Here is a 27,053-nt window from a genome sequence, read left to right on the forward strand (position 1 = left end):
AGGCTACCTAAGAAAGCAGAATATTCTCTCCACTGCAGGAGGGACCATCTATAAACCAGGTGGGACCAATCCTGTTGCCATTGAAGTCAATGACAAAGCTCTCCCCTGAAGTCACCGAGTATGGAATTGGGTCTGAGTGGAGGTATCGTCCTGCTGAAATTAATCTATTGGGCACGAACTTAACAAGGATTCCAAAAAGGATCAGACAGTGGGATGGGGAGTTAGAACCTCCAGAATTACCCAAACCAAATTCTGGTCTCTGGGGAAGAGGGGCAGCAGGGAGGAAAAGGTTGCCTAGGGGCAGGTGTCCTCCTTTCTCATAAGCAGCTGGAACTGGCCACTGGCAGAGGAGACGGACCTAGACTGACCATTTATCTGAAACAGTAGGATGATGCCTAGTTGAAGTGGGCCTTCCAATAGCAGACAGCATTCATGGCTTCCTACCTTGAAAATATAGGTTCTTAGATCTATGTTGGACCATTTTTATTATTAGGATAAAAAAAATCAATAAATAAAGTTTAAACAAACCATACAACGGGGAGGAAGAAGATCACAGAGCCCAGCAGGTGCAGAAGGACACATGACGACATTTTACTCTCAGACACGTTATGGTTACAGGACGACATCCCAAGTGCCAAAGTTCAAATAAAAAATATATTCATACAAATTTAACAAAAATACAGTTTATATACACCGTGGAATCCGCTTACATCATCTCATAACAAAACAGTGCAAAACAAATGATAAGTGTCTGCCCCTGGCATGGCTCATAGTACAGAGAAGTTAAGACTTGCTACCCCGCGTTAACACTGCACAGGAAGCAGGAGACAGCACCTTCCACTATCCTGAGCTTCTGCCATCAATACTGATCCACTACATGGACTCTCCCCCCTTGGTGTTACTCTGATAAGAATTACAGGCACCTGTAGAGTTTCTTTGTCAGCTGCCAGACCAGAAGCAGTTAAGGTTTGTGAGAAGGCCGTTCAGTGGTCATCTAAGTCTGAGCAGTCTCAACTCAGGAGAGGATCCGGGATCCTTTGCGCCCTTCATAAGTGGCACATGCGAGAGCCGCTGGCTGAGCTGCATCTCAGAACCCTACTCAGAGAAGAGCATCCACACACCCCTTCATTTCTGAAAGAGGAACTTTCCCTGCTATGGGCCATATGCAATATTGTTGAGCACACCTGGCGAGTCCAGTTGTGAATTTCTTTAAAGTGGCTAGCAGCATGCCACAGTGGCCAGTTACGTTCCCCTGGCTGCAGCAGTGAAAGGAACTGGTTTCCTCGAGCGATAGGTTTCTAGTAAGATGGATGCTTAGGCAGAGCAGGTGCGGCTGAGCATGGGGTGGAGTCCAGCAGCCTTCATAAAGGAAGGCACGGCTGGTGTCCAGACATACCTGAGCAAGATGTTTCAGCTCGGCTTGCCTGGGGTTCCTAGCTCCATGACTCATTAGTGAGGCCAAGACATGGTGTGGCAAAATACACTGCCACGACTCATGTACTGAACAAACACTGACACAGAGCTAACGAGCCCTATTTTAGTGGGGGGGGGGGGGGAAGGTAAGTGAATTCTCACATAGCAACTGAGTAGAGGGAGAGGGACTGGATCTCTCACTGGGTTTATGAAGAGATAGAGGGCCTACATGGCTGCCGCATCTTGTGGTTTGTGCCTTAAATGCCCGAACGCTAAGGTAACCCTAATGAAGCGGGATTGCTTTGCTGCACTTTGGGACTGTCCAGGTGCCAGAACCTAGCGCAACACACACGTATTTCAAACTTCCAGTTCACCTTGGGGGAGAATGGGGGAGGGGATACATCCTGGAGTTTCTTGGACCAGTTCAGTCTCTCTCAAGCCATGGAAACCAGTACTCCTCCTGCCCCAAAGCACAGGAAAGGTGAGTTACTGACAAGCCCGCTCTAGATATGGCTGAAGACCCTTAGTCAACTTATGTAGAGCAAGACACCCCCTAAGTCAAAAGCCCAAGCCAAAGTCAACCTACTTGACAGTCATTTAGACTCGGTTAACCAAAGATCTCCCTGAAGAACAGCATGGGCAGCTGGGACTGAGCCATCTTTCAGCTGGGCCTGGAGAAGTACGAGGGTGCCACTCCCATCACAGCTACGGAGCCCACGTGGAAGGGGTACAAGATAGGTGCTGGCCCTGGGAAGATGCCTTGGCTTCGCTCTGGGAAGCTGAAAGATCAACACGCACCCTTTAGGCTACGCTGGAAGGTTCTCCTGAGCACACAGGCTATTTGGAATGGTGGAGGAGACTGACCAGCTGCCAGGGGTGGGGGCGTGTTCCATGCACCCTGGTCACGCAGGACGCCACCCGGGCTGGAATGCAGAACTCGGATGGTACCTGCTATAACAGATGGGCCCAGGAGGGTGAGAGTCACTTGCTGAAGGGAAGTTTTGCACTACGTGTAGCCAGGCTCCTCCCTCTCCACTCAGCAGGATATGTAAGGAGGGCCAAGGCCTCTGCTCCAGACTTGGGGAGGAACAGGGCTTCACAGGAAGTCTGCTGCCAGTCTCGTAAGAGGGGCGATAGAAAGGAAAAGACAAGACCCAAGAAGGGTTTTGCTAGATTTCACTGGAAGTGAATAAACCAACATGTAGCTGAGCCCTGCCCTGCACGCCGGGGGCCCATCCTCCACTGTACATGTCAGAATGGAGTCAAGGGAACGTCTTTCGTCCAGGCTGCAATGCAGATACGACAGTGATCTCCTATCTACAACACAAACTGCAACCAGCTCCTATGACTTGGCTCCTTGTATGGTGTAGATACCCGCCCCCCCCGAGACTGGATCTCCCTGTACCTATCAACCACCCACAACCCGGGCTGCAGGCGAAAGCTTCACCCATCCCTAAAAGAGACTTGCTTAACCAAGGGCACTTCTGCTCTGTGCACACCACCTCTTACCGTAGAGAAGTTAGAGCACAGCAACCTCTGCCACCGCCCCCATGAGCGCTGCCCAGCATGGGAACACGCAGCTTCCCCTGGCAGATCAGGGACTCTGCAACTGACACGTGAAAACAGGTTTTGCAACCCCTCTACGCTTGGAAGGCAGAGTTCTCAAGATGGCTCAGTTTTACTCCTAAAACAGTAGCTCCTTCTGCAGCTAGCTAAAGCCCGGTATGGCGTGGAACAGGTTAACCAAAGGGCTGGTCAGAGGGCTGTGGGGAATGCATTTCCCCAGTTAGCTGGGCCAGTCTCAGAGGCAGCAAGAATGCTCTGTGCTTTATCAAGCCAATCAATTATGTAGTCCCTGAAGGCATGAGGCTGGCTTCCCCCCGTTGTCTGAATGCAAAACCCACAAGGGCAGGAGCCTGCTGGAACGACACAGGTGCTGCCAGGATGGTACCTGCCAGAGCATCAGACTGGTTACGACTGGCTCCTAAGTGCTGACCTTACCCTGCAGGTGATTCTGCAATTGCAACAAACATCCCAAGTGCTCGCAGAGCTGCCGGCAGCCCTTCCACTAAGCACTCTGCAGAGCGCTGGCTGGCTGGCAGTCACAACCTCCCAGAGCCCCTTCTGGCTGGCCGCAGCATGAATCGCCTCTTGCCGGGAAACCGAGATAAGCCAACACTGCTGCTGAATCCGAGCTGGAGGAGTAACGCTCATGCTCTGCCCCATATTGAGCTCAGGGCTTGCCGGGCTGAGAAAAGAGATTTCCTCCAGCTCCACCACCCTGACTGTAAAGATGCCCCTGGAATCCAGAACCCCCGAGTGAAACCAGGCTCTCAGCACTGGATCTCTGCAGCAGGGCACTACATAATGCTCCAAAGAGGGGCAACATAGCGTTACAGGGAAGGGACAAGAGTGCCTTAGAAAAGGCTTCTCTTCTAAGGGGAAATCACTGGCAACAGCTAATGCGGTTAACGGGATTTCTCTCTTCCCAGTTGTTTTGTGGGTGCATTAAGGGTTTCTAATCCAGAACAGGAATTAGAACCAAGTTGTTTTGGATTCCTGACTTGCCCAGATGCTCTCAGCAGACAGCTGCTGTCAGACAAATCCATAGCAGGGATTCCAGCACCTGAAGGACATTAAGAAATTAGGAGCTTTAAGAACTGAACTGAAAAACATGAAGCCAGAGTGAAAAATTAAGAGTTCCTGATGGCAGAAAATTCCCCACCCCTCTAAGGAGGTGTAGTTTTAATGCCACTGAGAATAACCAGCAATTTAGTGTTTGAGGATATTAGCAAATTGCAGTGGGTGATCTCAGCTTTGACAATGACCCCTTCTCGTGCGAGTAAGGCAACTACTGCAGCAGAACTGGGGAGGGAGAAGAAATCAGCAAGAGAGGGGAGGGGAAATTCGCTGCACTCCTCCACATGGGACACGGTGTAGATTGTTACCCTCCAAACTGCAGGCATTTCTAGAGGAAGAGCAGAGTCAGGGCAACTTCTGATGAAAGGAGACGGCAGGAGAGGAGCATTCTGGCCAAGAGCAGTCAAACGAAGCACCTCTCTGGGGCCGGCCAGCAGCTCAGGACTCAGATAGCTCCTCTACTCTCTGCCAGTGAGATGTTCTCTGGTCCCCAGACTGCGTGAGAGAGAAGCCAACCGTCGTGTCCTTGGACATGGGGCATCCAAGCGGAAAGCGAGGGCGTGTGCAGGCCTGGAGGAAGGAGGGAGCCATACCGAGAGCAGGGTCAGATGGTCTGGTTGTGCTGTCTCAGTCTTGCCTGCAGAAATTCATGAGTGAGGTTGTGTCGAGTTATTATTCCAACAATCTGGTGAGGGGAGAAAGGAAACCATACAAGTCAGTCTCACCGACTCACGTGAGGAGACATGGGCTTGGTGGAGGAGAGGAGGCAGGTGAGAAGCCTCTGGCAATTCTCCGAGAGGCTTGGTCTAGACACAGGGCTGGGAGCCGGTCCAAGCTCTAATCCCTGCTCTGACAGGATTCTCTTTCTTAGGGCTTGTCCACACACAACTTACACCTATGTAACTAGACCAGTATAATGGCAGCACCTTAGCATGGATGTAGTAATATCAGCATGAAGGTACTTTATAGCCACATGGGAAGGGAAATAAGCTGTACTGGTATAAGGCACTTTTATATCCTAGGCGTTGTTCCAATATAGCTACATCTCTGCAGGAAAATCAGACCGCCAACCAAACCAGTTACCTTGGTACAAAATCTGCATACAGTCGAGACCACAGACACGTCACCAACCTCAGACTTTCTCCATCTGAAACTGGTTTAATTCTCCCCATATGGGGTGGCATTGCTTTGAGAGCTATACAACGATGCCAACTTTTTCAAAGTCAGGTGCGTCGAGTTGGACGCCTCTGTGGCCGGAATACTGGAGGTGCCGAGTGCATCACTGGGAGCAGCAGGTGCTCAGCACATTGGGAAAGAACGGATGTTTAAAGTGAGGCAGCTAAAAGGAACGCTTCTGGCCAATGTGTTACTGCTCTCCAGTCTCTGCGGAGAAGAGTGAAACCGTCTCTAGATCAGTTTCTTCCAGTTCACCTTCCGTAGGGCCCACATAGCCAGGTTTCTAGTCACTCCCACTTTAATATCATGCATAAGCTGCCCGATCTATTTTCAGCCATTTCTAGATGGCGCTAGTCACATCTCAGAGTATCATTTAGGAAAGAAAGAAGAGCCATATGTTAGCTCAGTGCCATGTGTTAGCTTGGGTTTGGACACACACTCTTCTGAAGCTGCCTGTCTGGTCACAGCCCAGCGGTACATGACCGGGTCCTCAACACCCTCCTTCCTCACCCCCAGGAACAGCTCCACGCCCAGCCGGGAAATACTTCAGACTACAGCTCCGAAGGCAGCTAAAGCCAGGATCTCTCCCCACTTCTACCCAGCTTAACTTTTACTGTAAGAGCCAATACAAGGGCTGACTCGGGCCCCGAGAGGTGTTGGACTCTCCTCATGAGCCAGCAGCATTAGGCACTTCTGTATCAAGACATTTTAGCCAATTGCCTTTTTAGCCTCAGAGTCCATCCGCTGGCTCCTCTGGCCAGCACAACCCTCGTGTGGGTGTCCTAGAGAGAGACGCCCATGAACCCCACTGAGGGACGGCACATGGGAGACTGACGGTAGCAGCAATAAATCCTAGGCAACCCAGGAGAGCCAGAGGATGAAGGCTAAACAAGGAAAAGTGCTGGGGGCTTCCTGGTCTCAGAGAGAAGCCAGCACTGCCTTCACCTACAACGCTGCTCTGCCTCACAAGCAGCTGGGGGAAGATTTAAACCTTGTGAAGTGCGGTCAGTGGCAGAAACACCAGAAGGTGTTCAGCAGAATGGGGATGCATTTAAAGATCAGTGATACTCTGTAGGGCCATAGTAGAAAATGCATGACCCCTCAATAGCTCTTGCTTGCAATGTTTGCTTTCCTCTAGCAGGTTCAGTGGGGCAAACATCAGAAATCCTGACACTCGGAGAAAGGTTCTGCAGCCTCATCCTTGCGTACCTCATCAGTTATGTCCCTGAAATACACCGGAGCTAGTTCTAGGCGTTAGATAAGAGGATGGCATGTACAATCTCTGGGGCAACTTGGCTTCATGTCACGACAAACTCTGTCGAGAGACCCACCAGTGCAACAGCTCACCCAATACACGAGCAAGACCCCCTCCCACACATGTCCTGCGGTAGTCTTGGTATGCTTTGCAGATTTTCTTATCCAGCTCCAGCACAAGTGTGGGATGCTATGTTCATGGGAAGCTGAGGACACCTGATGGGCACTTCTGGGCACTGCAAATGCCACAAGTCTGGATAACTGGATTGGGTCTATAGTTGACTGTCTCAGCTCTTACAAATACAATGTAAATTCCTGTCTAATAGAAGGAGGTGCCCCATCCTGGAGAGGTCGCTCCCAGGGGCTTTCAGCCTTCTTTGGCTGCAGATGCTGCCAAAACAAAGGGCAATTAGTGCCACCTGTGGTGGTTTTTGTCAAGTGGACCCTTGCCCACTGGGAAGTGGACTAAGACCCTTGAACAGGCCTCAGACAGCATCAGCTTCCAGTCACGGCCAACCTGGGGCTGGATCCAGACTCAGGACACCTCAAGGTTTCAACTTTATTACCAGCCTCAGTTAACGATTTTTCAAGTGAGCAGGTGTCAGTTGAGACACAATCGGGTAAAATCTAGCACCATATAGTGGAGAGAGGTTTCTCCAACCCCTGAAAGTCACATTCTGCTCGCTGGTCAGAACGAGTTTCTTCAACATCAATCTGGGACTGAAATGTAGCATGGGGCAGGCCCCATAACGCCCCCCTCAGCCCGGACACGGCCGCAGTATGGACTCACCTCTCCCACCGCATTCACCACTGGTAAGTGCCTGAGCCCCATTGTCCTAAAGAGGTTGAAGACTTGCGAGGCATGTGTGTTAGGGGAGACCGTGAAGGGAGACGGGTTCATGTAAGGGGTGACGTCCTGGGGAGAGTCAGGAAGAAAACACCGAGGTCATTTCTACCAGGTAGTTTCAAAGTGAATTTCCATTCTCCTGGAAGGGAGGGGATGAGAGGGAGCTTTAGCCCTATAGACTCCATGAGTCTTGGGCCTCTTGCCGGAGCCTGCTGGTCCAATCCAACGGCAGGGAGATTTTGAACAGGTACAAGTGAGATCCATATTCACTTAAACCAAGAGTCAAGTCTATTGAGAACAGGAACTGTTCTCCCACTAACGTTCAATTGATTTGTTAAATCCAGCCAGCTAGGAAGTGGTCAGAAAAGTATTTCAGACCGAGACGTCAGAGGTGCAGGATTTTTGGTCACTGTCACCCCAAGTGGATTTGAACCTGGGCTCAACCTAAAGCAGCAACCCGGGGAGACCAAAATTGGAATTTGGGAGTAAGATTAGGTATGAAGGGTCTCCATAACCCCAGGACGGGGAAGCATTTTTAGAGGTCTTTGGAGCATTCCTGAGAACGTGCATCAGGGAGAAAGGGCACCACGACAGGGCAGCAGGCTCCCATCAGCACCGCTTACCACTATCATGCGTGGGGTCAGCAGCGTGAGGTCCACGTCATGAATGTCAGGGTAACGGGGGTAATCCTCAGCCATCTCGGCATACGACAGTCGAGGCTGGCTGGTGCTCTGAAATTCGACAATGAAAACGCCTCGCTGAGGAGAAGCATCACCCTTCCGAAAGGGTATTCCTAAAGCGGCTGAAGCCATGGGAGAGCGCAGCCGAGACTGGCGCTCTCAGCAACCCTCCAGGTCCCCCAACAAGCTCAGGGAGTTACACACGTGTCTGGAGAGGGATTCAAACACGCTAGATCATTTTGCTTGCTACACACTGGAGATGCATCTGTTCAGCAAGCCACTGAGAGGCAGAGACATGGGGGACAATGACACCGTGCTGATGGGTGCACTACGGGCAGTCAGACCCCTCCCCTTCTCCACTCCCATGAGGGAGTGTCACCTCCACGCAGTACACGGGGCATTTTCATAAAGAAGCTGCTATTGTTTGGTAGCTGCGCCTTCTCCCTGTGCTCGCACCATTACATAACAGGCGTAGTTCTCACTTCGCAGACAAAAGGGAGGATTCACTGTTCTACCCGTTGCAGCTTCTAAGGGGACGATGGAGTTTAAAATAGTGCATAGCAGCTCCTGGGGATGCGGTCTTCCCAATTCCTCCCTTCCCACAAAGGATCCTCATCTGCCCCAGAATCTGCAAGACCCACCGACTGACTCTCAGAGTAACAGACTCCTCGGACAAGCAGGGTAACCAGCTGCGAGCGCAAGATCAAGCCATGGAAGGTCAGAGGTCGGAAGCGTTCCTCCATGGTCCACTCTTCGCTGGGGGACTGGTCTGGGTACAGGTTGGGGTAGGGAGCGTACCTGTGACAGATTTCACACCACTTGTTACAATGGGTGCTGCTTGGAAGTAACAATGACAGAGGAACAGAACCACCAGAATAGGTTACTGTCTGAAAGCCGTGACGTGCTTGGGCTACACGGAGTGCCTTTCATGCAAGCATTTCAAAGCACTTCACAATGGGGAAAAACACTTGCCCCTCTCTCGTACAGATCAGGAAACGGAGGCACAGAGGGTTAAGTGACTTGCCCCAACACAGCAACTCGGCGGCAGAAGCAGACCGGAAACCAGCCTTCCCAACCCGGACGGAGCCCCTGCTCTGACCATTAAACCCCACACGTGTGTGAAACTCAGCTGGGGTCTCAGCCCAGCTCCCAGCAGGCTGCTGTCCGCATTGTGAAACAGAGCAGTGCAGGAGGACACTGGCTGCTAGCTCAGCAGGGATCACCCACGCAGGGCGAGGCACACGAGGGGAACTTTGCCCTGCCACCACCCGTGCTGCAGATACAGCTAGCTGGTTTCACAATCCCCACGTCCCCTTACGAAAGAGGGGCAGGTGTTAGGAGACTCCCAAGTACGCCAGGCCCAGCAGGAGCCAGAAGTGAAGTCTAGAGGCGGAATGGAGACGACCGGGCTGGACTACAGTAAAGAGAGAGGAAGAATGGTTCAGTGGATAAGGCCCCAGCCCTACAACTGGGGAGAGATGGTTCAAGTCCCTGCTCTGCTGCAGTGACAAGTCCTTGCCTTGGCAAAGTCACTTAGTCTCCCTCAGCTCCCCATCTGTACAATGGGGCCAATGGTCCAGCCTGGCTCCACAGTGCACTGCGAGGAGAACTACAGTAAAGATGCAAGGCACTCAGTTACTATGGTAATGGGGACCACACAAGCACCACAGGTAAACCCCACCGTGTTTCCAGCCATCGCCACCCCCGGGGTCTCACCGTCTCTCTAGCATCTGCTGCAGCAGATCCTCCTTCTCGGGCGGCTCCTCTGGCGCTACGTGCTCATCACACATGTTGCGCAGCTCGCTCGAGGGGTAAGATTTCATGGACTGGCTCCGCTTGCGCTGCTCTCCAGCTCTGGTGAGGATGCTGGATTTCTGTGAGGGGGAGCAGAACCTTCAGACAAGGGACACAGGTCTCGTGCCAAACAGGGGGTCAGGAATCAGGTAAAGTGCAGAACATCCGAGGGCAAGAATTAGCCCGTTCTGATCTAAGCCTCTGACCTGAACTAAGTCGCCAGTGAAGGGCTACCGGCTCCGGAGCTCTCCCGGGAATTGTATTTGCAGGTATTGCCAGGACTGCAGGATTCACTCTCTTAAAAACGAGAGAATCTAGAGCTGGAAGAGGCCTGCTGCTGTCCAGCTAGTCCGGCTTCTTGCTAGCTCAGGCACGCGCCTTACGGCACATTCACAAGCATTTCACACCCACTCACCCCACCCTGCCCAGTGGTAAGTGTCCCAAAGGAACGAGTTTCCACCACTACCCTTGGGAGAGAATTCCTCACGGAGCACGACAGCTTCACTCCATCCCTCCTGCCACATACTCAGAAATCTGGGAAACTCTTCCCGACACCAAAACACATTCAGCTGCGGAACAAAGTCGAGGACAAGCTGCACACTGAGGCAAGCATGACTCGTGCACCATCGACAGCCAGGATGACCCAGGAAGCTGCCTCCCTCCATGATCAGAGAAAAGCCCCTGAGGGCACTGGGCGGCCACCTCCCTCCTCACCTTGAATCTAATGTTGTTGCTGATCAGCTGGTTCCCCTTCATGAACTCCTTCTCGTTCCCCCGGTTCTCCGTCACCACAGGGAAGGCGTGATGGACTGTCGTGCGCAGGATACTGACCAGCGACTGGATCCGCGTGTGAGGATACACGTACGTCAGGTTGGGCTCCATGATATCGCTGGCTCTCAGCCTGAGGCAATATAGAAATGCACAGCTGTAGGCGCCAACACACTAGTTGCAAACACGCATGGTGCAGAACCAGCATCAGAGAGAACCCCACGGAACCCATTTCACGTTCGTGCTGCCTTTGCCCTTCCTACAAACCCTGTTTGCAGAGAACAGCTGTAAGGTTACCGAGGCAGCAGCATTATCTACATAGAATCACAGGAGTGCACGAAGCATTAAACATGACAAAGGCTCCTGTCCCAAAAGAGTTTACCATCTAAGTTAGATGGACAACGCAAGGGTTCCTTCTCCTTCACCACCAGGAAAGGGAAACAAAGCCAACAAAGACACTTCACACGAAACAACAACTGTGTACTGCCTCAACGTTTTCACCAAGCCCTTCGTTGTTGTGTTCTGTCACAACCTCTAGGCATTGCGGTTCTACGGGAAGCAAAGTGTCCGAGTACATGGGGAAGCACCCAGGGGTCAGTGATTTTATAACAGTATCAGGCAGAGCCTGCCCTGCTACCTCCATTCACTAAAAGAGCAATAGGTTCTTTAGCTGGACATAACAGCGGCCATACTGGGTCAGACCAAAGATCCATCTAGCCTAGTTTCCTGTCTTCCGACAGTGGTCAATGCCAGGTGCCCCAGAGGGAATGAACAGAACAGGTAATCATCAAGTGATCCATCCCCTGCCGCCCATTCCCAGCTTCTGGCAAACAGAGGCTAGGGAAACCATCCCTGCCCATCCTGGCTAACAGCTATGGATGGACCTATCCTCCATGAACTTATCTAGTTCTTTTTGAACCCTGTTATAGTCTTGGCCTTCACAACATCCTCTGGCAAGGAGTTCCCCAGGTTGACAGTGCATTGCGTGAAAAAATACTTCCTTGTGTTTGTTTTAAACCTGCCGCCTATTAATTTCATTGGGTGACCCCTAGTTCTTGTGTTAGGAGAAGGAGTAAATAACACTTCCTTATTTACTTTCTCCACACCAGTCATGATTTTATAGACCTCTATCATATCCTCCCCCTTAGTCGTCTCTTTTCCAAGCCGAAAAGTCCCAGCCTTATTAATCTAGTCCCAGTCTTATTAATTAGCGATGCATTTCAACCAACCAACCAACTCACCCCGGTGAGATATTAGCCCACTTTAAAGATGGGAAAAAGGAGGTCCAGAGATGTTAGGTGACTTTCCCAGTCCACAGTGGCAGAGAAAGGGAGAACACTCAGGAGTGCCCTTACCCTGATCACTCAGGAGTGCCCTTACCCTGATCACTCCGCCATCCACCTTTCTCAAGGAAAGCCCCAGGCTTCCCACCCCATTGCAGGCTTTATGCACAATATCAAGCTATTTTGCCAATGCTTCCATGAAGTCCCACAGGGAGAGAAGAAGGGGTGTCCCATCCCAAAGAGCATTTACCACCAGGCCAGAGAACCACAGTCAGTTCTCAAAACATAGGTACAGTCAAGAGCAATGTCCTTACTTGTCCATTTCCACCTCCGTCTCCCACTCCAGCAGTGGCACCCCTCGCAGGGTCACGTGGATGTCATAGATGCCCTTGTTAAAGAAGTCTCCTGTCCATTTGGCTACCTAGAAAGACAGAAAAGTAGCAGTTCAACCGCTTTCCAAGCGCAGGACTCCTGGTCTTCAAACCTGAGAGGAGGTGGACAGGATGGACATGCATGGGAGCCTCCCTCAGCCAAGCAGAGAAAAGCCGAAGTCTGGCCAGGAATCAAGAGAGGGGCATAGACATGGTGCTCACCATCAGGGTGATCATTATCGGAAGCCCGTAGGTGATCTCATTGGTGGATTCTATCAGGATGACGGTGAGGCTAATCGTCATGCGGACCACGCCTCCCAGGAACGCCGCCGCACCAATCAGTGCAAAGGTCCCTGAGTAGATGTGGTCCAGCCCAATGTAGCTATGGAGGAAGCACACACAGCCCTGGCATCAGAACCAAGCCGGTCAAGAGTCTAGACAGCTTCAGCAGCATTCTACAGCACACGCACACAAGGCACCTTTTGAGAAGGTTGGCGACCAGGCGTCCGAAGGCAGCCCCACAAAGCAGCGATGGTACAAAGAGACCACTGGGCACAGAGCTCCCATACGTCCAGCAGGAGAGTAAGAAATAGAGAAGGAAGAACAGGGAGAGCGTGATTGGGCTGAAAGTACCTGCAACACAAGAAGAGTTATGACTCAGGGGCACAGGCCTCCTGGGTCAAGCTGGGATCTCACAACGTCCTCCCTTGGGATCAGAGCAGACTCTCCTCTCCACCTCAAAGCAAGTCCTTAGTCTCAGAGTCCCAGTGAGCACTAGTGAGGATGACAACACAGAGCAAGGGGGAAGCTAGGACCGCAGGCCCTATTCACTGCAGCTGGAGCCCTAGCCCTGTTTCTCAGCAGGCCCTGAAAACCACAGGAATCTGAAGAGGCTTTTAGTTCTCAGATCCCCATGGAAGCACAGGTAAGGCTTAGACAAGACTCTGATGATGCCGGCGGGGAACCTGAGCATGGCATCTCCTGGACACTCACCATCCTGGTGGAAGAGCTGCAGGATGGCTGACTCCTGGGGGTTGAAGAAGAGCGTTGCCATGTCATTGTAGGTTTCATTGGGGCAGAAGAAAGTCTTGATGCTTGAATTCAGGTCCTCCGATGAAGAGCCCTAACCAACAGCAATCAGACATCATGTTAATATATAATCCAGTCACGCCCCACTGGGAGCTTCCACCGGGACCAGAGTAAACACACACACACACCTTTGAGCATGGCCTTTGGGAGGAAAAAAATCACATCCAGACAGAGGATACCGGACTTGAAATGAGCCCAGATACACAACTGCCACCACTTTGCCCCGGGGGGCAATATTTTCTCACGCATCTGGCTTTCATGAGTGCATGCAGGCCTATTGGCAGGTGATGGAGTCTGTTAGTGAAGCTCTGTGGGTGTGTCTATGAAGGGTGTATATTAATGTAGGTGAGGTTGCGTTACATGGACACACTTTACAGATGCATGTTTCCTGGGGCGGTGGGGACTGTGCGGGAACGTGACCCTCTGTAGGACAAGTGTTACCTGGAGGCTCAGAGTGCTGTTGCCACTAGGATTGGTGGAAGACATCTGCCGGCATTCTCCTAGAATCATGGAAGCTACAAACACCACAACGGTGGTTGTTAGACACACCAGCAGGCTCTCCAAGACTCTGCAAGCACAAAGCAGAAACCATGCAGGGACAACCATGCTCAGAGTAATCACGCCCTTGGTCTTTGCACTCAGCCCTGCATCCAACACTGCTCTGAAAAAGCTACAGTAATCAGCAATTTGTGGCTCCACTAAGCAGACAGCAGGTCATTTTAGGTTCTGTGAGACAGACAGTCTAGTGATCATGTTCATTCTGACTGGCCTCGCAGGCTGGGCAGAGGGATCCATCCAATCAGGAGGCCCCTCTGACATGGGATGACAGGCTTTGAAAGCTCTTTGGCTGGTGAGAGTATTTGGGCGCAGTGTCATTTAACTCCACACTGGGCTTGCCCGGTACGGACCCTCTCTGCCATCACATTAATCCAAGAGGCCCACACTAGGATCGGAGCGATCTCGCTACAGCCTTTCCTCCAATTTCAGCCACGGCTCCTCCTCATCCACACGCCCCCTAGGGTAGGGCTCTTGGCCTGTACAGCACATGGTGAAGCTAGCATCCATAGCAATGTCTGACAGACAAGCTTTTACCTGCCTGCCATGGGCTCTCCTGGATCATTCAAAATGTGTCTCTTCCTTGTTAGACAAATGCTAATTTCCTGTAACCAGAGCTTGAATTACACACCAATTTCCTGCATCAATGGACTGGACACAGTTTGACTTCAGATGTGCTGATCAAATAAACCGATTAAGTAAAAGGCACCGTCCTATACTCAGCTGTTCCTACCATGAATACTTAGTCCAAGACAAGACCTAGGGAGACCCCCAGTGGTGACACACAGGCAGCACAAGCTGTATTGTTAGTCTAGGAACTGAAGAGATCCATAGAGTGAGTCTGTGTACAGCAGCCTCAAAGAACCCCCTTCATACTCCTCATAAAGGTATCCTGGCTCCTTTGTACCACAAGGGTCATTACAGGGATGTAGTGGGACTGCAGTAGCTGAGGTTAGCTTAACATTCTCTGTGCAGCTGCTATACGGTTTGCCAGGTTTTGTTATTTCACTGGGAGGGATTTGCACCCTTTCACCAAGTCCCCATTTTTCAGTGTTTTAGCCTCTTGGCTCTTACTCTTTGAGGCACTGTGGACACAGACAGTGAGGACAGACAGACACCCACAGAGATTACACCAAGGCAGGTGGAAAGGAGCACCGATACCTGACCAGCTTCGGCTTTGGATGTACGTTCCGCATGCGGTATTTCGCCAGCCTCTTATTCAGGCAGTTGAAGGTGGCTCCAAGAAGGCCTCCTACAATCCCCATCATGATGAAGAACCCCAAGTCCACGGCCGTCCAGAGGTGGCATTTTTTATCAGAGTCAGAACACTGGGGAGGGAGGACAGGGGAGGGAAGAGAGGGGGAGAAATGCAGGAATGAGCAGATGGAGACGTACTGAAGCAGGCACCGAACACCTCAGCCACTTCTACCTCAGGCAGGAAACATTTAACAGCACCGACCACAAACCAGGATTCATTCCCTTTGTCAAAGCAGAGCAGAAGCTTTCCCCTTTCTCCAGGGAGCAGCTAGGACGTTCCAGCCGGAGCGCCCCTCTGCCGGATTTCAACTAACAGTGTTGATTCGTTTCACAAAGCAAGCCAGAAGCTACAACCGGGGGTGGCCGGAGAGGCAGTAAAGCAAGCACAACGCACCTTGAACTCCCCGAAGTTTAGCAGCCCAGGTAGCTGGAAAGATCCCCAACTTCCAAACTGAATTCCGGAGCGGAAGAAGTTCAGGGTGAAGGTGGCAGCCATGGAACAAAAGAGCTGGAGGAGAGGCAGGAAGGAAAACACCCGGGTCATTGGCAACAAGGACAGTCTCTCCACACAGATCATGTCTGGGGAAGGGAGCTTGCAACCTACTGGCACTTCCAAAATTTTATCCTTTCACTGTGTTCAGAGAATAAGGCCAGAAGAGACCACTGTCATCCCCTACTCTGACCTCTTGCATAACACCGCTCCATAGAATTTAGCCCAGTAATTCCTGCAACAAGCCCCTCATCGTAGTCATGGGCACTGAGCTGCAGCAGCTAGAATCGATTACGTACACAGCTTGCTGGTGTGTGTAATTTATGAATGGAGGCCTACATTGGCTCTGGATTGGATTATAGTCTCGGGGAAGCCCTCCGCTCCTTTAATCCACTCTGGAGAGGGGAGTCTGCTGCTGCTTCCCAGATGCACAAAGTGTTTGGGCCAAGTCACGTCACCAAAGATTGCTGTTCTAGCGCAGTTTGATGCGTTCTGAGAACTCTGCCAACTCCAGCCCAATGCAGCAATCGGAGTCAGAGAATTTCTCCAACCCTAAGGCAAAGCAAAGTCTGCTGCTCACAGCCCATGGGGACACAGGGATCTAACCTCTGCCTGCTGTGCTCCCACTGCCAGGAAGGGACACAGGAGCAAAGCCATTTCTCAGAGCTGCCCCAACAACGCGGAACAATTCCTTCCCAAGCACGTTCCTGGGAAGCGCCGCTGACCCCCCGTTATAATCTGGCACTGGCACTGCAAGCCGTTCACATTGTGCCGGGAGAGCTCAGCTTGAGAGATTCAAGGATCTCGGGTTCTTCACAGCCGAGCTCGCTGGCTCCCAGCTCGAGTCAGGGAAAAGCCAAAGTTCTCACCACTTTCCACGTGAGCCCCTGGTTCCAGAAGGAGGAACCTTCTTCCAAGCTGAATAGGGTGCCCCCGATTGGGGCCCCGAAAGCTGCAGCAACCCCCGCGGCGGCCCCTGCAGATACAAAGTCCCTTTTGTCCCTAGGCAAAGAGGGAAACAAGGAGAGTTTCTCAAGGCAGAATCTGGAAGGAACTCGGCAAAGGGGAATCAAGCCTGGGACTAAGCTAATTGCTTGATGGGGGCAGGAAGGAGTCTTACTCCTGCAGCCAGCTGTGCCCAGTGGGCAGCATGATGCAGTTCGCTAGCTGCCGTCGGGTTTATCATCTCTCCCTAACGTCGTAAATACTGGCCATAGCCAGACATACAATATGGGATTGAAGGGACCTGGGGTCTGATACATTATGGCAAATCTAGTGTCCCCAACACCTTTCGGAGGGGGCCGCCCACCAAGAGGATTGCAGGGGAGACCAGGTGCCCCAGGAAGGAGTCTCACCTGGATATACAACTATGACCTTCTCTCCGTTGGGCTGACAGGCTCCGGCTGACTGACCCACCCAATCCAGCACTCTCACCCCACCCTACTCAGCCCTCCCCTCTTGGGTACAGTACCTGTCACTTCGGAAATAGGGAAAGTTAAACTGGATCTTCCTAAAGGAGATGCTCTGGAACTGAAAAAACAGAAGGACAGAGTCAAAACTGACACAATGATGAACCAAGGCAGCCCCCTTCCCTCTCCCAACACTTCTCTGGGAGCAGCCAACACTTGGGAGACACCGAGCTCTTCTGCCTACATACCGTTACTCCAACTGTACGCCATGGTGGAGGGAAAGCAGACAAGGAAATGTACTTTCTGATAAGGTGTCGGTTGCTCTACTAACAGATCCTATTTATAGAGCTCAGTGCATGCTGGAGCTGGGAGGGTTTCTGCAAAGTACCCACTACCTGCTTCTGCTCACCAGCCTCCAGGGTTCTCTCTCCTCTCAGCATGAGGGAGAGGAACGCCCAATGCTCCCTTCCCTTCCTGCAACATCTTGGCCTAAAGAGGCACTACGTCCCATTGGGGATTAGTGTCAATTAGTCTCTCAGCATGAGCAGAGAGGCTCTCCAGACACTCCTGCAGCCCACACTTGCAGGCCAGAGGCTGAGCCAGGAGGCAGCATCTGCGCTCAAGAGAAAGGCTCTTCCATTTGTCAGCTGTTCTGGCACAGTGCAAACAGCTACACTGTGTGCTGCTGTTAGCTTTACTGACGCCTAAGAGGACCCCTCCGAAAGGGGATCTCATCTTTATCCCTGCTCAGTGCTGGGTTTCGCCTGAGCCTGTAACAGCCCTCACCAGGTGGTCGAGGGAGGAGGTTATGGCACCCACACAGATTTAAGATGGCCCAAATTTGTGACCTAGAAACGCACAGTGGAGAGGGAGCAGAACGAGGCCAACGCAGCCATGTCATCCCTCCGCCGTTACTTTAGCTTCTACGAGAACACATCTAACAGACACTACACCTCATCTTAACCAAGGGGCTGAGACGGGATAAACTTCAGAGCAAAATGATAGAATCTCAGGGTTGGAAGGGACCTCGGGAGGCCATCTAGTCCAACCCCCTGCTCAAAGCAGGACCAATCCCCAGACAGATTTTTGCCCCAGATCCCTAAATGGCCCCCTCCAGGATTGAACTCACGACCCTGGGTTTAGCAGGCCAATGCTCAAACCACTGAGCTATCCCTCCCCGCAATGTCCTTAGTGCCTAACCCATCCCAGGCAGGGCCCAAGTCACAGAGAGTCTCAGAGCATTTCCGGCACTAACCTGAGGCAAGCCAGCCCCCACAATAGCGCCACTGTGTATCATGGGACCCTCCTTCCCTACAAAGAGACCTGGAAAACAGAAAGCGTTCTCGTTGAGAAGTCAGACATTTGCAGCTAACCCCAGCATGCTCCGTCCTGTTCGGCAGTACTGGGGCGGGGCGGCATCACTTCTTTGCCATGGGGCACAGAAACCAGCCACCCCTGTGCCTGTGTAGAACGAGTTTCCAACCCTCTGCCCAGCACAGTGGCTGAGGGCAGACCCCAAAGTAGGAGCACTGCCTGCTCCTCTGGGAAATTCAGGGGCAGCATGACTCCAGGATGTCAATATTCCAGGCAGCGTCAGGCAGGCATGTCCCAGTGGGACACATGCTTCTGCACAGTGAGGACTTCAGCCATGCACCTGAGGCTTGGCACTGGGACTGCACTAGATACACCCATCAAAGAGGGCTGTTATCCCAGGTGTCTGCACTCTCCCCAGGCAGAGTGGGTGACATGCTCCCTGCTGCTTGTTCAGGTAGCTCTAGGCTGCGTGCTCCCGGCACTCAGACAGCATTTACCAACCGGGCTCTCTGTTCTCCTTCCCATCGCTGGCTATAAAGGGGCAGCCTCAGTCAAACTCCGTTCCCCACCACCACACACTTAGTCCATGATGCATCTGTCGGCTCCCTCTTACCTCCGGCTACGCTGAAGAGCACTCCCAGAGCTTTGCACACCAGCGTCCGGAGACGGACTATCCCCGGCACCTTCACTCCGTTCAGGTAACATTTAATCTCCGGAATCCCAGAGCCGGCTGCCACGGGCTGCGGGGAGGACACATTAAACACCCCAGTGTGACGGCAGATTGATGAGCCCCCACCAATGAATGCAGAAAGGGACTATGGGAAAGAGCGCACCGAGAGGCTGAATTCATTAGTCTGTGTACAATGCTCTGAAACCTTGGGCGGGAAGGTGCTGCAGGAGGGCAACAGACTCTGTGTGCATTATCTGTTCGATAGCAGGGACAGAGAGGAGAGGAAAGGGTGTATTCAAAGCAGCCTCACCTCGATCAGGACGAGAAGGCTGGCGAGGAAGATGAAGGTCAGGTTAAACCCCAGCAGCTCCAGCAGGGACACGGCAAGGCAGCCCTTCTCGCTGCACTCCTCCACCGCTGCAGGGAGGGAGTCAAGGCAAGAGGAACGCAAACCCCAGCCAGCACACTCTGCAGGGCCCATTCACAGGACCCAAGGCTGAATCTCCTAGTCCAGGCTCCCGTCGCAGCCCCCCTGACCAAGCTGGACTAAACCGAAGATACCCAAACCACAAGCCAGGAAGAGCATCTGACAGGCCCATGATGTTCTTTCCTGGATCGATGTTTCCCAGGGGGTGGCAGCCCACTCCTTGGGTACTACACCCAGCAACCACAAAGTGGGCTTGGCTTCCATCTTCACTGCAAACACCTCATGCCTTCCCCTTTCATGTGCTGTCCAACTGGACAATTCACAGGGCCCAGCAACAGAGAAGGACAAGGAGAAATGCTGATGGCACCTTCTGTGCATGAAGCATAAGGCAGCTCCTCTGAGAAGGAGCCAGGGAAGCATGGGGGCTAGAAACCACAGGGTGGGTCTAACAGACAATGCTGATGATTTAGTATCAAATCGTTCTGCAGGTGCTGCTGCAGAGACGCTGCTGCAGGTGCTGCTGCAGAGATGCTGCTGCAGAGACGCTCCACGGCAGGGATTTTTTTTTTTTTTTTACAAGACTGGGCCAGTTCCTCTTCCAGAATCCAGCTCTTAGTCCAATGAGTCAAAGGTCAGATCCTGGTTAACGGAGTTTTGCCAATGGCTTCAGTGGTAGGAAGACTGGGCCGGAGAGCACCCGTACACAGGGTACTGTGCTACTCACGCTCTGTCACCTCTGCCAGGGGGACTTTCCCAACTACTGAAGCAGAACCACAGTAAGAAGGTTAGTGGTTAATAAACCCCTCCACCCAGGAGAGTCCTCTAGTGGAACCAACCCTTTCAAGACAAGGCCATGGTTTTAAAGGGAAAGAGGCCACCTGAGTCCAACGATAAGGCAGGCACCACATAAAGGATACAGGTTTGTACCACATGGAATTTGAGTTGGGAAAAGAGTCGCACAAAGAAATCGACAAATAGACCCACCTGTGAAAGAGAGAGAAGAGGAGAGACCTGGCATCACAGATCAATTACTTGCACATGCCAACCGATCACCCCACTGGGACAGCTGCAGTCTGACAGAACACTGGTAGTGCAGCAATTATGCATGACAGCTCCTGTACAGGCTTTTAAATCCAACAAGTGGGGACGGAGAGTCAAGGCAAAGTAACGCTGGGTGCTCAGACTCGCTCCCTGCTATGCTCTTCTCAAATGCATCCACCCCCACCTTATAGCCAAGCTGAGGCAACGATCTCTCCAGACGACTGCCTGGGCAAATTGACAAGAGCTAGGAAAGAGACACTCCCATGTGAGCATATTAGCAGTAGGAGCAAGCTGCAGCTGAATCCATCAGTCCCATGGGAGTAGCTCTGTTAAGAGTCCAGGTCTTGACAGTCTGTATTAAACCTGAGACATGCACAGACCATCCCCAACTTCACAGGCAGCCCAGAAGTCCCTAACACATACAGTAACTCCTCCCTTAAAAGTCATCCCAGTTAACGTTGTTCCGTTGCTGATCAATTAGGGAACATGCTGGTTTAAATTGGGCAATGCTCCCTTATAATGTCACTTGGTAGCTGCCTGATTTGTGCACTGCTTGCAGGAAGAGCAGCCCAGTGCAGCTAGTTGGTGGGGGCTTGGAACCAGGGTGGACCGGCAGCCCCCCATCAGCTCCCCGCTCCCCTAAGTTCCTTGTGCAGCAGCTGCCCAGCAGGCTACCAATGGCCGGCAGTTCAGCTGCCCCCCACCACTGCCACGTGCTGCTCCTGCCCTCTGCCTTGGAGCTGCTCCCTGGAGCCTCCTGCTTGCTGTGCAGGGGAGGGGGGGAAGAGGGAGGCTAATGTCAGGGTATCCCCCAACTCCTGCCCCTCACTTATCTCTTCTCCATATAGAGCAGGGGGGAGACACAACAGGCCTCAGGACAGAGAGAGCTGGCCACAGCTGCTGTCTCAACTTCCTGATCTTTTTAAAGGCAATGTACTTCGAATGCGGTGTCAGCGTACTTAAAGGGGCAATGCGCATCTTTCTCTCCCCCACACACAGGGTGTCTCTCTCTGTGTCTCCCATCCCTTCATTACTGCTGCCTTGTGGAGTGTGAAGCTACATAAACAACATGTTACCCTTGAGGGCTCAGCCAAGTGCTAGTTCATCATTTAGCAGTAAGGCATTCCCTGGGAAATACCCCACCCTCTTACTTCACAATCATCTATGCTGTGTACAATATTAAAATGTTTAAAACTTATTGTGTGTGTGTGTATAGATAGAGAGAGTTTTTTGTCTGATGAAAAAAATTTCCCTGGAACCTAACTCCCCCATTTACATTAATTCTTATGGGGAAATTGGATTCGCTTAACACAGTTTCGCTTAATGTTGCATTTTCAGGAAGAGAACTACAACGTTAAGCGCGGAGTTACTGTACACAGTGAAGCTAGCACTTAGTACGTCTGAGGACAGAATTCTGTCCCATCTGATCATTCCATTAAGCGGTTTCTTAAGGCAGGTTTCACTGCAAGCAGAATATTAGCCTTCGGGGAGCTGCAAGGTAAGCCTTGTAAGGAAAACACACCGAGATGACTTACAGGGAAAAAACGTGCCCTTTAGAAAGAAAATAATTCGGCTGCATTCCCTTGTGATGCTCAGAAAGGCCCAGCACCAGCCACAGACAAAGCAATCTTCTTAATGAAGCACAAGGCACTCTCCTAGTGCCTCTTTCCTTCTAATAACTTCCCTGCTTCCCACCCAATAGGCTCCTTACCAGTCCAGTGCAGACTCCAATGGCGAAAACCATCACCCACTTCACCGCTTCATACCTCCGGCCTTTCTGTTTAGGGCAAGGCAATATAAGCAAGTCAAAGAGCACACAAACGGGGACCAGAGAAATGTGATATCACAGTCACCAGCTGGGACAGAACCGGAGAGAGAAAACAGCAGGCACAGACAAGTATCCTGAGAAGCATCAGAGGACTGGGGAGAGGGAGTCTGAACGATAAATATACCACATTAAACCTGAGGCTCAGGGAAGGTCCTGGGTGCTGTGGGAGCTTCGTGCCTGTTTCTGCCCTTTTGATAGAGAAGCTGAGCGGAGCACAAGGGTAAACAATACTTCTCCCATGTGAATAGGGGTCAGCCAAACCTGGCCGCAGAGGAGGATATTTCTATGGGTTTGCCTCTCTTAAACCAACAAAACGGGAGAGAGAGAATAGGCTCCTACCTTGTTGTCCATGCTTTCCAGTACTTCCAAGTAGGGGTCATTGATACATCGGTCATAATCCAAGCTCTAGCAGAGAACACCACGGGGTTAATGGGAGATAATCGGCTGAAACTGATCATGCTGAGGCTTATCTAGAACTATGAGGCTCACAGCAGGGGATGGGGAAGCATGTTAGGGGTCACTGCAGAAGTTCAGGCCCTATATGTAGGCTTGGCAGACACCACTAAGAATAGACGTGTTTGGGAGCCATTTCAATGAAAACAGAGGTTTTGGAAGATTGAAACGTTACCCCTGTAGGGCTGGAAACCCCAACCCTACAGCATTAGCAGCACATGTGAACCAGGAAGGGAAACAAACCAATCTAGTTTCTTGCCCAAACTGTGTGAAATACAAAACTAACCAAGAAAGCACAGGAGATGGAAAGCAACTGAAATTTTCAATCTGGTTTTAATCTGAAGTAGTTGTACCACACATGATTTAAACCGGATTTTTAGCTTGACAGAGTATCCAATTTCACATGGACTGCATCAAAATGAGATGCCTAATCCTTCTCCCCCTGAAAGCTATGTATTACATGAAGGGTTCTACAGGCCCATCGTCTCTCCCACTCCTCAACTCCCCCAGAAATAGGAACTACTTGAGACAAAGGTCGCCAGCTGAGAAATCCCTCTCCAGGCAACTGGAGAGATTCCAGAACAGATGACAGGCCTATGACGTGCAGGATACAATGCACAGGGTCTTAACTGTATACTATAGGAGATGCAAAGCACCATAGAGCAGTATCATGGGTGGAGTCCTTCACTTGCAAAGCACAGCTAGTCTCAGAGTCTCTTTGCAGCATCTTCACCTTTACCAGCCAAATGGTGATAGGATGCCCTGGTGTCAACCCAGTGACAGCAACAGCTACCATGGCAGCACCCTTCCCCCCCACCCCCCACTAAGAAAGCCTCCCCTAGGAATCAGAACCTGATGAGTGGAAGGGGCAGCTCCTGGCCAGGATGCTCCCAGACATTTCAACAAGGCAGCTGTAGCCAACTTTCAGTATATGCACCCTACAGCTACTAGGAACTAAACAATAGGAAACTGAACTACAGGCTCAAGTGAATACAACGTTTGTGAAAGGGGGACAGCGTGGTGGCCCTAGGACCCTGACCTCAAACCATCACACCTGAACCCTGGCCTAGCAAAACCATGTGTAGTAGTGAGAGGCAATTCTCCATAACCCACCCAGTCCTTGGCATCTCTGCCGATACCAAAGATGCCAAGGAGTGCCAGCTGTGATGGTGCTTGTGCCACTACAAAAAGAATGAGACCCAATCTCCCCCACCTCTTTCCCCGCACACATTTCACAAGCTGCAACTATTTAGTTTCTCACCTCATAGTCCTTGCGTGGAAGAATCTCGTCATCTTCTTCTTGTGTTTCCCCAAGGATAGTCTATGGAACAAACCCCAGAGATAGGAGGGGAATTGTCAGGAGAGCTAATGTACAGGCACCAGATATTGCGCACTGACAGGTGTTTGTTATCATTGCACTGGTTAATCCAGGTCCCCAGGTTGTAGGGGGCCCAGTGCAGCGCAGTGCTCCAAAATGCTAGCGGGGGAGGGGAAACCACCAGAGATGCCACTTCCCCAGGTCCTATTGCTGGAGAGAACACTAGAGCCAGCAGTGTGAGGCCAAGCAGCACATGAAGCGTAATTCACATTCTTACATTCCCTAAAGCTAGTACTGATGAAAACTGGCCTCCCCATGCTGCTCTGCAAGGGTAGCCAACCCTCAATCCAAGAACACAATAGGAAGGATATGCCAGCTTGTAGACAGACCAATGAAAGCAGAATCTGGAGTTTGACTGATATATTCAAACCCAACATCATAGTAATGATCCACACTTATAACGCTTCACCTTATCAAAGCACTTTACAAACATTAACTAACCCACAAAACACCTCAAGGGAGGAAAGTATTACACCTCTACCCCGCTATAACGCTGTCCTTGGGAGCCAAAAACTCTTACTGCGTTATAGGTGAAACTGCGTTATATCGAACTTGCTTTGATCCGCCAGAGTGCGCAGCCCCCTCTTCCCCCCCCCCACTCCTGGAGCACTGCTTTACCGCGTTCTATCGGAATTCATGTTATATCGGGTCACATTCTATCAGGGCAGAGGTATTTCTTTTTTAGAGATGGGGAAACACACACAGGAGTTATATGAATTGCCCAGAAAGACATCGGCACAGCCAACACTATCACTCAAGGGTTCCTTACTCTCAGGGCATGTCTACACAGCAGCTGGAAGGTGTAATTCCCAACTCAGGTCAACATACATGCACTAGCACTGCTCAAGCTAGCATCTAAAAATAGCAGTGACTGCTCAAACTACCAGCCTGAGTACAATCCCTACCAACCCCAGCGTACGTAATTGGGTGGCTGGCGCCCATCGCCACAGCCACACTACTATTTTTAGGTGATTGCTCAAGCAGAGCTAGCACCTGTATGCCCACCCCAGCTGGGAATTACACTTCCCACCTACTGTGTAGACACGTACCCCTCATCTCATGTTCCATTCATTAGATGCTGCCGCCAAATCTTAATACCAGAACTCACCCTACTCTCCTTAGGAAAAAGAACAGGAGTACTTGTGGCACCTTAGAGACTAACAAATGTATTTGAGCATAAGCTTTCGTGGGCTACAGCCCACTTCATCGGATGCATGTAGTGGCAAATACAGTAGGAATATATACATACATACATATATACATACGTACACATATGCATACACACACATATATATATATACATATACATACACACACACACACATAGATACACACACACAGAACATGAAACAATGGGTGTTACCATACACACTATAAGGAGAGTGATCAGTTAAGGTGAGCTATTATCAGCAGGAGAGAAAAAGAACTGTTTGTAGTGGTCATGAAAATGGCCCATTTCTCCTTAGAAACTTATTCCACTGTAGCTGTGATGAATTTCTGCTCTCACCCGCCTGTGTTATTTCAGATTTTGATACCCGCAGTATAAGTGGGGCAGAAAGAATATAGGAAAGGGATATACAGTATGAAGAGAAGAAGTGACAAGCCAGGAACAAAGTCAAACAAAGAAAGGTGAAGGCAGATAGGATAGCGCCACATGTGTGCGTTTAGAGGGGGGATAATTTTGCATGGCACACAGGTAAGGTTAGCAAGAGAAAACGAGGACGGAGACTGGATGCTTCTTCCTTATCCATTTAACTCTGACCCTTTTGTCTCATTTCAAACTCCAGGTAATTTTCAGTCCATGCATCTGAAGAAGTGAGGTTTTTTATGCACGAAAGCTTATGCCCAAATTAATTCATTAGTCTTTAAGGTACCACCGGAATCCTCATTTTTCAAACTCCGGTGCTTCTTCCCACCCACTTGCTCTACTGCAGCAAAGAGCGATGAAGAGGCAAGAGCGCTGCAGAAAGGGAGGAAGACAGTAGAGCTGAGTTAACAGAACAGGCAGCCCCAACCCTGGGCTGTATGTGAGACAAAGAGACATTACAGACGGCCTGAGCCAGGGAGGGGGTGGGAGAAGCAGGGAAAAGCAAAGAGCAGACAAAAGCCACGGTGAATGCAAATGACTCCCCGGGGGGGGGGGAAGGGGGCTGAGATGCTGAGAAAAGGGGGGTTAGGAAGTGCAGTGGGCGGAGCGGGAGGACTCCGCCTGCCCTGGCTGCCAAGGAGACAGAAAGGCTCATAAAAGTGTCTGGAGCTATTTGCATAAAGAAAAAGGAACCGCTGCGCTCTGCTCCAGACGCCCTCCTGCACCCTAGCCCTGCAGCGGCCCCCGCTCCCAGCGCCTCTCCCTGCGCCCCAGCGCGCCCCAGCCCCTCTCCCTGCGCGCCCCAGCGCCAGCCCCACCCGCTCCCAGCCCCTCTCCCTGCGCCCCAGCCCCACCCCCTGCGCGCCCCAGCCCCTCTCCCTGCGCGCCCCCGCCAGCCCCACCCGCTCCCCAGCCCCTCGCCCTGCGCCCCAGCCCCACCGCTCCCAGCCCCTCTCCCTGCGCCCCAGCCCCACCGCTCCCAGCCCCTCTCCCTGCGCCCCAGCCCCACCCCTGCGCGCCCCAGCCCCACCCAGCCCCTCTCCTGCGCGCCCCAGCCCCACCCGCTCCCAGCCCCTCTCCCTGCGCGCCCCAGCCCCAGCCCCTCCCTGCGCCCCAGCCCCACCCGCTCCCCGCCCCTCTCCCTGCGCCCCCGCCAGCCTCCTACCAGCTCCTCCGGGGTGCGGCTCTCCCTCTCCCCGCAGCAGCGGCAGCAGCACCAGGGGGCCCCGCACCCCGCCATCTTCCCCCGCCAGCCGCCCACCCCTCACGTGACCCCAGAGCAATCACGTGACGTCTCCCCAGCCCCGCCTGTTCTCTCCCCACGTGCG

General features: G+C 51.9%; 1 protein-coding gene across 2 annotated transcripts; it reads right to left on the reverse strand.

The window, feature by feature from the left end:
• Window positions 1-567: 567 nt before the first annotated feature.
• On the reverse strand, window positions 568-27,045 carry CLCN6 (chloride voltage-gated channel 6). 2 transcript variants are annotated; one of them, XM_039509505.1, is made up of 23 exons: window positions 26,891-27,036; window positions 24,021-24,080; window positions 22,646-22,711; window positions 22,190-22,255; window positions 20,355-20,421; window positions 19,321-19,427; window positions 18,954-19,080; window positions 18,282-18,349; window positions 17,089-17,147; window positions 16,487-16,619; window positions 15,522-15,635; window positions 15,032-15,198; window positions 13,757-13,883; window positions 13,220-13,349; window positions 12,706-12,859; window positions 12,449-12,608; window positions 12,170-12,276; window positions 10,519-10,705; window positions 9,727-9,884; window positions 8,652-8,808; window positions 7,954-8,061; window positions 7,274-7,399; window positions 568-4,738 (listed from the first exon to the last, which is right to left on the reverse strand). In XM_039509505.1, the coding sequence occupies exons 1-23, from the start codon at window positions 26,963-26,965 to the stop codon at window positions 4,658-4,660; spliced, it is 2,604 nt and encodes an 867-aa protein (XP_039365439.1). In that variant the 5' UTR covers window positions 26,966-27,036; the 3' UTR covers window positions 568-4,657. The 2 variants fall into 2 exon arrangements, with proteins under 2 accessions (XP_039365439.1, XP_039365440.1); XM_039509506.1 differs by lacking the exons at window positions 568-4,738; window positions 8,652-8,808 and having other exon boundaries at window positions 26,891-27,045.
• Between the last annotated feature and the right edge of the window lie 8 nt (window positions 27,046-27,053).

This window comes from Mauremys reevesii, linkage group 21 (genome assembly GCF_016161935.1).
Source record: "Mauremys reevesii isolate NIE-2019 linkage group 21, ASM1616193v1, whole genome shotgun sequence".
NCBI lineage: Eukaryota > Metazoa > Chordata > Testudines > Geoemydidae > Mauremys > Mauremys reevesii.

Coding starts and splice junctions, on each gene's coding strand:
- CLCN6 (XM_039509505.1), bottom strand. CDS start 26,965: ATGGCGGGGTGCGGGGCCCCCTGGTGCTGCTGCCGCTGCTGCGGGGAG. Junction 7,400..7,953: donor TGACCCCACGCATGATAGTG/GTAAGCGGTGCT, acceptor GACTCTCCCCAG/GACGTCACCCCTTACATGAA. Junction 4,739..7,273: donor TGGTGAATGCGGTGGGAGAG/GTGAGTCCATAC, acceptor TCCCCTCACCAG/ATTGTTGGAATAATAACTCG.